Source organism: Geotrypetes seraphini, chromosome 4 (assembly GCF_902459505.1).
Source record: "Geotrypetes seraphini chromosome 4, aGeoSer1.1, whole genome shotgun sequence".
Classification (NCBI taxonomy): domain Eukaryota; kingdom Metazoa; phylum Chordata; class Amphibia; order Gymnophiona; family Dermophiidae; genus Geotrypetes; species Geotrypetes seraphini.
The window spans coordinates 7,703,149-7,715,969 of NC_047087.1; the positions used below are offsets into that span (position 1 = coordinate 7,703,149).

At 44.6% G+C, this 12,821-nt stretch overlaps 1 protein-coding gene across 1 annotated transcript in view; it reads right to left on the reverse strand.

Moving 5' to 3' along the window:
- Positions 1 to 7,959: 7,959 nt before the first annotated feature.
- Positions 7,960 to 12,821, reverse strand: part of CPNE7 (copine 7) — a 76,070-nt gene continuing 71,208 nt past the window's right edge. Inside the window, exon 15 of the mRNA XM_033942037.1 lies at positions 7,960 to 9,429. Within this exon, the coding sequence (XP_033797928.1) occupies positions 9,292 to 9,429 (138 nt within the window). The 3' untranslated portion in view covers positions 7,960 to 9,291. The remainder of the gene's footprint in view (positions 9,430 to 12,821) is intronic.

Below are 12,821 nucleotides of genomic sequence, written 5' to 3' on the forward strand. Positions count from 1 at the left end.
ATACAATTTTCCTGCTTTATACAGTAGACTAACTTAACTGAGTAATGAACCACAAGCTACATATCTGCCGTCAATTTCTATGTTATGTTACATACAGCCATGGAGGGAGATCTCGGAAAAACACAAATTGCCAAAAGTATGCACTCTCAGTGTGACAAAAATAGCACATTTCTTCTTACTTCCTTTCATCAACTGAGGCAAGTCTGCGTGGTGAAAGGTGAAAAAGCAGTGTGTCTCAGCAGGGTAGCAAGGGTTGACACGGGGACAAAATTTTCCCCATCTCCGCGGGAACTCATTTTTCTATGGAGTTCATTTACTGCCCCTGCCCCATTCCTGCAAGCTCCGTCCTCATCTGCACAAGTCTCAAACACTTTAAAATCATAAATGTTTGAGACTTCTGCAGGTATGGGACAGGGACAGTGGCAGGACTGGTCAGCTGATTTCCGGTAGCATGGAATCCTGCTGCTCTTTGTGATTCTAGAATCTTCCTCTTTGGGATTCCAGAATGTGGCTATTCTTTGGGATTCTGCATGGAATGTTGGGATTCTAGAATCTTGTTACATTTTGGGATTCCGGATCTTGCTATTCTTTGGGATTCCGCATGGAATGTTGGGATTCTAGAATCTTGTTACATTTTGGGATTCCGGATCTTGCTATTCTTTGGGATTCCGCATGGAATGTTGGGATTCTAGAATCTTGTTACATTTTGGGATTACGGATCTTGCTATTCTTTGGGATTCCGCATGGAATGTTGGGATTCTAGAATCTTGTTACATTTTGGGATTCCGGATCTTGCTATTCTTTGGGATTCCACATGGAATGTTGGGATTCTAGAATCTTGCTACTCTTTGGGATTCTGCATGGAATCCTGCTGCTCTTTGGGATTCTAGAATCTTCTTCTTTGGAATTCTAGAATGTGTCTATTCTTTGGGATTCTGTATGGAATGTTGGGATTCTAGAATCTTGTTACATTTTGGAATTCTGGATCTTGCTATTCTTTGGGATTCCGCATGGAATGTTGGGATTCTAGAATCTTGTTACATTTTGGGATTCCGGATCTTGCTATTCTTTGGGATTCTGCATGGAATGTTGGGATTCTAGAATCTTGTTACATTTTGGGATTCCGGATCTTGCTATTCTTTGGGATTCCACATGGAATGTTGGGATTCTAGAATCTTGCTACTCTTTGGGATTCTGCATGGAATCCTGCTGCTCTTTGGGATTCTAGAATCTTCTTCTTTGGAATTCTAGAATGTGTCTATTCTTTGGGATTCTGTATGGAATGTTGGGATTCTAGAATCTTGTTACATTTTGGGATTCTGGATCTTGCTATTCTTTGGGATTCCGCATGGAATTTTGGGATTCTAGAATCTTGTTACATTTTGGGATTACGGATCTTGCTATTCTTTGGGATTCCGCATGGAATGTTGGGATTCTAGAATCTTGTTACATTTTGGGATTCCGGATCTTGCTATTCTTTGGGATTCTGCATGGAATGTTGGGATTCTAGAATCTTGTTACATTTTGGGATTCCGGATCTTGCTATTCTTTGGGATTCCACATGGAATGTTGGGATTCTAGAATCTTGCTACTCTTTGGGAATCTGCATGGAATCCTGCTGCTCTTTGGGATTCTAGAATCTTCTTCTTTGGAATTCTAGAATGTGTCTATTCTTTGGGATTCTGTATGGAATGTTGGGATTCTAGAATCTTGTTACATTTTGGGATTCCGGATCTTGCTATTCTTTGGGATTCCGCATGGAATGTTGCTACTCTTTGGGTTTCTGCCAGGTACTTGTGGCCTGGATTGGCCACTGTTGGAAAGAGGATACAGGGCTAGACGGACCATCAGTTTGGCTCAGGATGGCTATTGTTATGTTCTTCGAAGGAAATCTGCACCAATTAGTGCAGCGCTAAGCACGATTCTATAAAAGTGAGGTGCCCATTAGAGGATCACACTTAGCACCACCTACGTGAGCTTAGGCAGCGCCAATCATTCTAACATTTAGGCACAGCCTATTTAAGCCAGGGTTTTCTTGGCCAACGGCTCCTAACTCAAAAACAAGCCCGCGATCCACCCTAACCATGCCTGCTATTACCTAAGCTTTGCACTAGGCGCCTAACTGTTGTGGAATCACGCCTACCAAGTTTAGTGTCTACCTTTCAATTAATTCCACAATGACAATTAAAAGGTATTACTCAGTTAAGTGCCTACATTCTACTTTATAGAATTGGGGGCAATTATGTCAGGGGCTGTGACCTGCACCAGCTCTCCTGTAAGAGGCACAGCAGACCACCCCTGAGAGATGGAGTCCCGAGCTGGTACTCAGCAGGGAGCAGAAGCTCATGTCTGGCTGGTTGGAGAGTTGCTTGTGGTTTTCTTTCAGATATGACAATGGGATTCTTTGATGCTGAGAAGGAAGTCGTGTAATGAATTTGGACCTTATCTGACATTTCTCTCCTGTGAAGAGGGGGTGTAGTATCACAAGTCATAGCTGAAAATATGATTTCATATTGAGCAGAGGCAGGCAAACCCCTTTCCAGCCTGGAGACAGGAAACCCAGCTCTGCCCACAGGATGGGGGTTAAAGAATCAGAACCTGTGTCCCACTTTCAGAATCCACCTGTGATCTCCAGGTTTGGTGCAGCCTCAGTCAGGAAAGTTAAATATTCATGAAAGAAATGTTATTCAGCTCAGTCGCCAAGTTTTGAAAGGTCTTCCGGACCCCCAGACATGTCCTCAAAAAGGAGGAGATGTCCGGGGAAATCCAGTAACCCTAGTTATGGTAGAATTTGTGGTTAGAATTGATTAAGTTCAAGAATTACAAAGACAAAGGGTTCAGTTCTGCCTACAGTAAGACTAGAACCAGCCATGGTAGTAACAGTGGAGGGTCCAGATTACAGATGTCCGTTTGTCTTTAGATTGCAGAGAGAGGTGTGTTGACAGTAGGAAGGAACGTCTCGTAGGCACAGTGGGAGATGGTTCCATGTTTTGGGACCTTGAAGTGGTTTCGAGCTGTTGGAAAGGTTAGTTTGTGCCGTTGCATAGCCCTAGAAGATGGGAATGAGTTGTTGACCTTTATTTTTGAGGTGAGTCCCTTCGAGTTAACACCACATATGGCTACTTTAATTTGAACTCTTCTTTTCATTGGCACCTCCTTCGGATGCCTGCATATGCGTTAGGGCTATTCTGAAAACCTGACTTGCAGTGGCTCTGAAGTAAGATACTCTAGGTCTAGTTTTATGATGGGTCAGAACCAGGGAAGTGAAACGACCTCTGATGACGGGCGTCAGGTGAGTTGGTACAATGTTCCCTCTCATTTCTGATGGACCATGTCAGCAAACATTTTGCAAGCTGAGTTCAGATTTCTGTGCTGCGAGTCATTTCAAAACTGGTATTTAAGAAATCATTTTCATGAAAGTCAAACCCCATTTTCTGTAAGTTTTTTGCTTTATTTATTCAGTATGATACACAGGCATGACAAATTGTGCAACCAACAAAAAGATGGCAACCCCCCAACCCAAATAAGGTATTATCTTGATGTTGTTACTATGGTTTGATCAATAAGGACATTCTCTTTAAGAATCTCTATTATTTTCTTGGTCTTTGTCCAGGGTTTTTATTTGTTATCTGTACCAGAATAAGGTAGTTGTGGAATATAACAATTAAGGTACCAGAATAAGGTAGTTGTGGAATATAACAATTAAGGTAAAACAAGCTTTTCATCTCCAATCAGATAACGTCTTCAAGTGAAGAGTAACATGCGGGAAACCTTATCCAAAGAGGGAGCAATCGCAGGCCAAGACTTGTACAAGTTAAATGTGATTTCACAGTTTTAAAGATAAGCAAATGTATAATGACTATTCAGAACCGGTGTAAGGATATTAGGCAACCCTTAACCCTCCCCCCCATTACAACATAACTTCTGACATTAACAGTTATACATTTCACAGGTGACCTTCAGCCTGAGGCTGACCTTGGGCGGCTTTAAGTGCCCTTCCTCCTGATGGCCAAGGGTGAGGCTGAGCCGTACTCCTCCTCCTCCTTATCATTTCTATAGCACTGCCAGACACACACAGCAGTGCTCTACATCACATTAACTATGTAAGAGATAGTCCCTGCTCAAGAGAGCTTACACTCTAATCAGACAGACAAACAGGACATTTGGGGTAGGGAACTACAGAGGGAGTGACAAAAGAAGTGGGTTGGAGTTAGGAGTTAAAAGCAGCCTCGAAAAAGTGACCTTTTAGCCTGGATTTGAACACTGCCAGAGATGAAGCTGGATGTACTGACTCAGGCAGTTTGTTCCTGGCATACACAGCCGGTGACCAGGGTATTCAGCGGGAGACAGCCGGCTGTCTCTCAGTGAATATCAGCAGTTAGTTGGCTTCGCACTGAATATTGGGTGGGTTGAGTTGTGTTTCTGTAGCGCATCTGATGTCCTACCTTTCTGTGGTACAACCAAAGTACAGGAGAATCCCAGTTAACCAGTACTCGACCAACTGGCAAAAAAAAATTGCTGTACCAAAAAAAAAATCATCTCCCGTACTCCTGACCTGACAACCCCCCTCCCTCCAGCCCCAGCAAAGCCTTTCCTCTGCTGTGTCACTTCCAACACGATAGAGAAATGGCCCTGCCAGGGCTGGCAGCAAACGGCCTGTTTATAGCGCTGCTTCTGCTGACTGGCTGCCGCTGCTGCTTCATGAGAGACGCAGGTATGAGATACCAGCTTTACAGAGTGAGGGGGGGGGAGATCCATAGAAGCCAGACCTGGGGAGGAAAGGACTTGGATGCTGTACCTGCAGGGTGAAGGGGAGGGGAGGGGAGATGGATGGTTGCTGGACCCCTAAGTGTTGGGGGGGGGAGAGAAAGTGACCCAGTCCAGAAAGGAAGGTGGGAAGGGAGGAACAGATGCTGGACCTACAAGTGAGCAAAATCTGATAACCCTAGGTGTGAGTTACACAGATGCATGGGGATGAGAGAGAAAAATGGTGGAGCGGGAACAGTGGGACGGATGAAGAACAAAAGTCTTTCTACTTAAACTACAGTACTTTGTTTTGAGGACTGTTTCTTTCATGTTTAATGTTTTTATAGACTGTGTACTGTACAAGATCTGAGTTGCATACAAATTCAACTTAAGAATGGTTTAAAAAAATGGAATTCGTTCTTAACCCGGGGACTGCCTGTAGTAACTCTCAAGCAACCAGAAACTACATTTATCCCCTTGGATGCTGGATAGCTGAGAGTCTACTGTAGTTTATATATATTATAGGCAGGTACTTTCTCTGCCCCTAGGGGGCTCACAATCTAAGCCCTGCTCTGCTGTCATCAATACGCAGAAGAGGGGCCAGTTGTGCTGTCCTGTGAGTCATGTGACTGCATTCACTTCCTGTTTCTGAGATGTGGACTTCCTTTCTTCTTACTACCTAAATCTACTGTTCTGTAGTAAACAAGTAAATCCAACCAAGCAAGCCTTTTGCCATTAAAATTAGGGCACTCCATGGCCCATGTGGAAATTTATCATCCTGCCAGTGGAATCACGTGACACCCTCTGCCACTCCTCATTGTTTTCTGGGTAGAAAATGTGCAGGAAAGAACATAAAGAGAAAATAAGTTAACGCTGGCTTTACTGGTCCATGGAGCCTTATATGGCATGAATCAGCAGAGAGAGACCCAGAAGTGACAGCCATAAGCGTGATGCAACTTGCAAAGAAAAGGCGAGACTTGCATGCAGCTTACAGTCAGATGAAAGGCAGCTGTACAGCCCTACCACCAGCAGCAGGAGGCGGTCCGTTCTGCTGTGTTATCCTGATATCCAAAACCCAGTGTCTGTGCTAAAGGAATCACCATGCAGACATGCATGAAATCCTGAAATTTCATTTATCTAATACAGTATTTAGAAGAAAGCAAAAGCATTCTAAGTCTTCCGTTTTTCTCTTTCAATCCTGTATTCTGCTTAACACATAATTAGCTCTAAGCGAAATGTATGACCCAGAAGAGGAGGCAAGATCCCATGGCAATTCATAGATCCCTGTTGGAGTCCCTTTCTTAGCTCCTAAGCCCTCTTCTCCTTATCTGTGATTTGAAAGAGGAAACCTTTCCCTAATAAACATCTTTGCTCCTGTGTTTTGATCCCAAGGGCCCTGATTGTCTCACTACAGATAGGGCAGAAGACATATGTTCTCTCTGATAATTAGAGGTTGTCGGTAGCCAAGAGACTTCTCTTGACAGCCTCTGGGAAAGTAAAATCCGGGACCTCATTCCCAGAGAAGGGCTGGTGACTTTGTACTCTGACGAAGCGATCTTTATCCCTCAGCCTCCCGACCTGCAGAGGTGAGCCCAAGAGATCAGCAGCAGAGTAGGTTAAATGCGGGCAATCCGCTCCTCTATTACACAAGAAGCAGAAATACCGGGATGACGCCCGTTCTGTGTTAAAATAACGAGGGCCGTTACCATGTGACCAGAGACTCCCTGAGTAGGAGGAATCTGCTGAAACACACATAAAACAGCCATCCAGACACGGTTATTATTTTCAACCTTTTTAAATGCCAGATGCGAGAAACCGATAGAGAATGGTTTCATCTCTTTGTTCCTTTCGCTCATAAAAGAGACAGTCTAGAGATTAAACCGGTGACACAAATGTAGGTCAGGCAGGCACATTCTCTGCATGGAAAATGCCCATCCCCCACCCCCATCTCATTCACTGCCAATGGTGGCACAGAAGTTTCCTGGTACTGCCTCTACCCTGCAGCCTTCTGTTCCTCCCATGGCAGCACTCCTCTCTTTAACTTCCACCTTGTTCACCTCCATCTCTCTTGGAGCTAAGCACTCACTACAGTCTGAGCCAGTTCAACTCGCACGAGACTCAAGAGTAACTTGTTCTACAGTCACGTTGATAGATGATGTCTGAATTCATTAGTCCTGTAACCTGGGGCCAGTCAGGTAGCAAATCCTGGTATGAAGAAAGCCTGGTTGGTGACTGATGGGCATCTCAGAGCCTTCAGGGGTGGACGCGGAAGAGCAGCACAAGGCAGAACTCTGGTTCTTGTTGAAATCTCTCAAGAAAATGCTGGGCCCTGAATACAAAAGTAAACACTAAGCGAGACCAATTGCCATTCCCAAATGAGGCTCCTTTGTTCGTCTCTATGTCGAGGCTGATCAGAGGGTTAGAGGAGCAAGAGAACATTTATCTAGAAAGTTTACTTCCTGTCACAAGATCATAGGCCCAAGTCCATTTTTGGCTTTCCCTTTTTCACTTCTCAAGGTTCCCATCTCAAGGCATTGTGGAGTTTGTAATCCCACTCTCTCAACAGAAACAGCTAAATACATAGAAGCAAGAATTAAGCGAAAAAGGACTGACCGTGAATATGTAGATGTTCGTGTAAGCAAGAAACTGACTGTGTCATTCATACTCAGCGTGCAGTGACTGACAGCCTAGGACAGAAAACTCGTTCACTCAAAGGAAGTCTCCCTTTCCCCCCACAAATCACTGGCTTTGCTGTCAGAGGAATCTATCTCGTCCAAATTAAAACCCCAACTTTTCACCTCTTTTTATTGATGATTTGATGGCTTGGGATTTATTAACTGCCTTTGTGAAGAGATTCACCCAAGGCAAGGCAGTGTGAAGGAGAAGAAAGCAGACAGCAGGCCTAAGGACCACGCTTCCTCTTATGAAGAAAGTATTCGGCTGAATTTACTGAAGAGAAAAGGCCCAGAAGAAATGAATCCTAGGATAGCAGCAGCTTTCAGATGGAATGACAGATTCTGCCATTCCTAGGGTTGCTAGGAAAATCTGGACCCCTAATCCCCCCCTCCCCCCCACCTGCTCTTGTCTGCCACTCCCCGCTCTTGTCCGCAAATCGTGTCGGGCAGGGAGGAAGTCCACGCATGCGTGGATTTCTTCCCTGCCCAACGCGATTTGAGGAGGCTTTTCAAAAGCCATTCAAAGTGCCAGGTTTTGAAAAGCCGTCCAGACCCCCGGATATGTCCTCAAAAAGAAGACATGTCTGGGGAAATCTGGACGACTGATAACCCTAACCACTCGCCTCCTAGAACCACTTCCTACATCCACTGAGATAATATGTTATCAGCTTCCAGAATCATCTTAACAAAGGCTTTGTAACATAGCCAAGAAAAGGTAGTCAGATATCAGGACAGTCCTAAAAGGAAGCTTCTTTCCTCCAACAGACTAAATCTCCGTAGTTACGTTCTGTTCAGGAGGGTTTCAGGCATCATTTTAAAGACCTTTCCACCCCAAACCTCCCTGTCTGTGACACAACTGGTGTTTATCTCATGAGGCAATATCCTCAGCTTCCGTCTATCGTGCTGTTTCAGTTTCTATAAATATCCTACCGCATACAATATGTCTATGGAAGGTCCTAGTAGCAGGCTGCATGGAAGCCTTCTGATACTGGGTTCCCCAGCCATTTCAAACCCCATTAAAACTGGGCAACACAGGAGGCAGTGTCATATGGAGAGAAAGCCCCACCAGTCTCTCTTCCACATTTGAAACAGGGAGACGGGACAGATCACACATGTATTTCACTAGCTTCCTATATACACACAGTGGTGTGGGCAGTTAGCTCATGAAGTTTAGCTGCTGGATATGGCTGCCAGGGCTCCTTCACTGCAGATGCTCCCAACGCTGACAGTGAATCACATCTAATGCCCATGTCGATCAGCCTGGGAACAAAGCAGGAAGGGCTGGGTGTAACGTGTAAGCAACACAAAGCAGAACTTAGCTGTCCATGACCTGCATGCTGCCCATTCATTCCTGTCCTCCAGGACTCAGGCTGAATTGAGGAAGGGGAGGCAGGAGCTTGGAAAGGAGCCTTCACACATCAGAGAGGCCCCGCTGGGTGCAGCTAGCAGAGGGTCCTGAGCATTGGGTAGCGGTGAGTTCTCTATGGTGGTGGCACCCCAGTTTGCCAGGGCTCTCTGGATGGAAAACAATGGTCAAATACACAGAGTCCAGAAATACTCGTCTCTCTGACTGACATTTGGGTATTTCCCTGGATTGTGAGTTTGCAGTATTGCTGTCAGCCCAGTGAACGAGAAGTGAGGGAGTGAATGGGTCTGATCACAAATAATTCATGTCATTCTTCAGGGGATGCTGTGAACACACACTGGGGGAGTCCTCTCTGGAGTCATTAATTCGCAGGTTATCCAGCAGAAGATGATCAGAGATGCTAATAGTGATGAGAGACCAGGCTGCCAGGTTTCTGTCTTTGAGCTTCCTGGGATGAGTCAGTGAAGAGAGAGATGAAATGTGGGAGGCCGGGATGGATATGTTTCACTGAGGGGAGTTGAGTGAAGAATCTGGGGTCTCCACCCTGGGACATCTGGGGGGGAATGCTTTGTAACTGTAGTATTCAACCACCTGCTTGGGCACCTCTGCAAGGACACACTTTGCCAATGCTGCAGGAGAAGCCTGGGGGTGGGAAAAAAGAGGAAACCTTTGTATTGCAGATACATTTCAGCAGTGCCCAGTTTGTCTTATCAGTCAGCCTGGAGACCAGAAAGAGCTCTAGAGTGTTTCTCAACTTGGTCCTGGAGTCCCCCCCCCCTGTCAGGTTTTCATGATATCCACTTGATATGCATACATTGCTTCTATTATATGCAAATATCTTTCATGCATATTCATTGTGGATATCTTGAAAACCTGACTGGCAAGGGGGGGGGAACTCCAGGACCGAATTGAGAAACCCTGATCTAGATTAAGCTGTGTGCTACAGAGTATCATTAGGCTTGGCACCAACAGGAAGGCGCACCAAGTCATTATACGCCAACGTGCAAATGCACTCAGTTATGGCAGCTCAATGGCTGGTGTACGGTGGATAATCCAAAGTTGTTAATGGAAATGATTTAATATCCCCAAAATAGCCTAAAAGGTGAAACAATAATATCTGTCGGAAATGCTTGCGTTCCTGTTTCTATCGCTAAGCTCACTGGGGAAAGACCTCAAATGCCCAAGTGTTTCGAAATGCTAAAAGCAAGAACACTTTAATGGGGCCTTGAATGTCATCATAGGTATGTTGTTTTCTTTTTTTCGTTCGTGTAGATTATACCGAAATTGATGTGCATTGAAAAAATATACTTGTGTTCAAGTTTCAAGTTTATTATGAAATTTGATTAATCGCCTATTCCAAATTCTAGGCGATGTACAATTGATAAAAAGATTACAATAACAGGGAAGACAGACATAACTAACAAGGGCAGATCATACTGAACATATTAATAAATCATCATATACATATAAGGTCAAACAAAAGGAAAAGCGAGAGAAGAAATACAATCTATTTATAAAAGAAACAATTAAGGTAAAAAACAGTAGGAAAGGGAGAGAGAAGAAAAAAAAACCCCAAAAACTGTCAGAACGGTAAGGATAAGCTAAAAGGCATAAGCAATTCTATTAATCATTGAATGCATCTTTAAGTTTGCTCTTAAATTTATCCAAGTTCTTTTCCTCTCTTAAGTAAATTGGAAGGGCATTCCATGATTAAGGAGCCGTAACTGAAAAGATAGATTGCCGCCATGTGTTAATAAATTTTAAAGATGGAATGACCAGTAAATATTGGTCGTTCGACCGCAGTAATCTAGAGGAAGTGGAAGGAATTAAAACTTTATAAATAAAAGCTGGGGTTTTGAATGTCAAAGACTTAAAAGTAAGGAGGCATCATTTGTAGACCATGCGATGGGCAACTGGGAGCCAATGTGCCTTCTCAAGTAAGGGTGTCACATGATCAAATTTTTTAGCTTTCACAATAAGCTTAATAGAAGCATTCTGGATGATCTGTAAGCGTCTAATTTCCTTTTGAGCCAATCCTTTGAACAAGGCATTACAATAGTCGATTTTAGAAATAACCAAAGAGTGAATTAGTATATTCAAGGACTTTGTGTGATGGGTAACTGGCAGTGTCAAGGTAATAATCTAATATAATAAAGTCCTAAGCGCGCATGCACAATCCCACCTGTGTGCTCCCATTTTCCGTGCGCTGTAGGTTCCCGCAGGTAGGAGTGCTCATGCGCGCGGTGGCGCAGAGCCTGTCGGCCGCGGCAGCTCTTGCCGTCTGAACGATAAATACAAGAAGCACGGAGCTGGAAGGGAGAGGAGCTGCTCTCCTCCCCTCCCCCAACAGACTTAAAACCCCCCACAGCTCGCTTCGGGTCCGGCAAGGGCTGCGGGTACTGAAACCTTCCGATTCAAGCAGCGTCTGCAGCACTCTACACACGCTGCTTCAGGGCCTTCTATTGCCCTGATTTGCTGGGCAGTAGAAGGCCCTGAAGCAGCGTGTGTAGAGTGCTGCTGACGCTGCTGGAATCGGAAGGTTTGTCAGGACTGCAGGAAGGGAATGGGGGGGAAGGGACTAAGGGAGCCGGCCAGACCACGGGAAGGGAAAGGGAGGGTGGGGGAAACGCTGCTGCTGCACAGAGACGTGGTGTGAGGGGAGGGAATGCTGCTGTGGCTGCTGCACAGGGAAGTGGTGGGAGAGAAATGCTGTTGCATAGGAGGCAGGGAGAGAGACAGATAGATAGAAAGAAAAGAAGAGAGACACAGAAAGACAGACAGACAAAGGGGGCCAGGGAGAGAGACAGACAGCGGGAAGGAGAGAGAGACAGAAATAAAGACACACAGACATATATTCTAGCACCCGTTAATGTAACGGGCTAAAATATTAGTACTAAGTAATCCTCAATTTTGGAACTACACTTTCAATTCCAGCTATTGTGTGATGAAGACAGCCCTTAGCTTGTTCCCGAAGGAACTGTCCATTTCACTGCTAAACGGCTTCTTCATTCCACAATGCACAATTAAAGCTATTTTTGCCGGTCAATTACGAGCGCACTGGCTGTTTTATCCTGAGGCTAACTACATACTGCCTCTTCGTTTTCTGTGTCGTTGGCTTCAGAATGAAACATATTATACAAAAAAAGCCCCCCAAAAAAGTCCTGATAAAATTCTTAAAAGATACGAGAATAAAACAGCCAGTGAGCTCGTAATTGATTGGCAAAAAGCTAAGTACTATCTTCATCACACAATAGCTGGAATTGAAAGTGTAGTTCCAAAATTGAGGATTATGTAATATTATTACCTTGACACTGCCAGTTACCCATCACACAAGTATATTTTTTCAATGCACATCAATTTAGGTGTAATCTACATGAACAAAAAAAGAAAAAAACCACACCTTTGATGATGTTCAAGGCCCCATTAAAGTGTTATTGCTTTTAGCATTTCAAAATACTTGGGCGTTTGAGGTCTTAGCGACAGAAACAGGATCGCAAGCATTTGCAACAGATATCATATCCGTTATTGTTTCACCTTTTGGTGTAAGGTGGCACATCTCTATGCCATGTAGTGTGCATGTAGTTTGGCAAAATGCCCATGCACTCCCCATGTAGTTATTCGCCAAGGCCCTGATCTTCAGACCACGAGAGGCCCCCCCACTACCTTTCAAAGTCAGCTCCAATCCCAGATGTTCATTGCTGGAGCTGTATCTGGGCACCAGCACTAAATTTCCAGGGTAAGGCTCACCACCGTGGACTTAGCCGGCTATGCCAATATTCAGCAGCTGGCCAGTTAAAGCCTAGCGGTCAAAATTTAAAGCTGTTTTTTAGGTGGGTCTACCTGAGAGCAAGTCTTAATCAGCAAGCCACTGAATATTGGCAGTGATCAGCTATGTTGCATGACATAGTCAGTCACCAACCTGGATATTCATCAGAAGATAGCTAGCTATCTTCTTTGAATATCGGCGGATAGGCAGCTATGTGCTATTTGACTAGCCTGGGGCCATTCCTGACTGGCGAGCCTCTGACACGCAT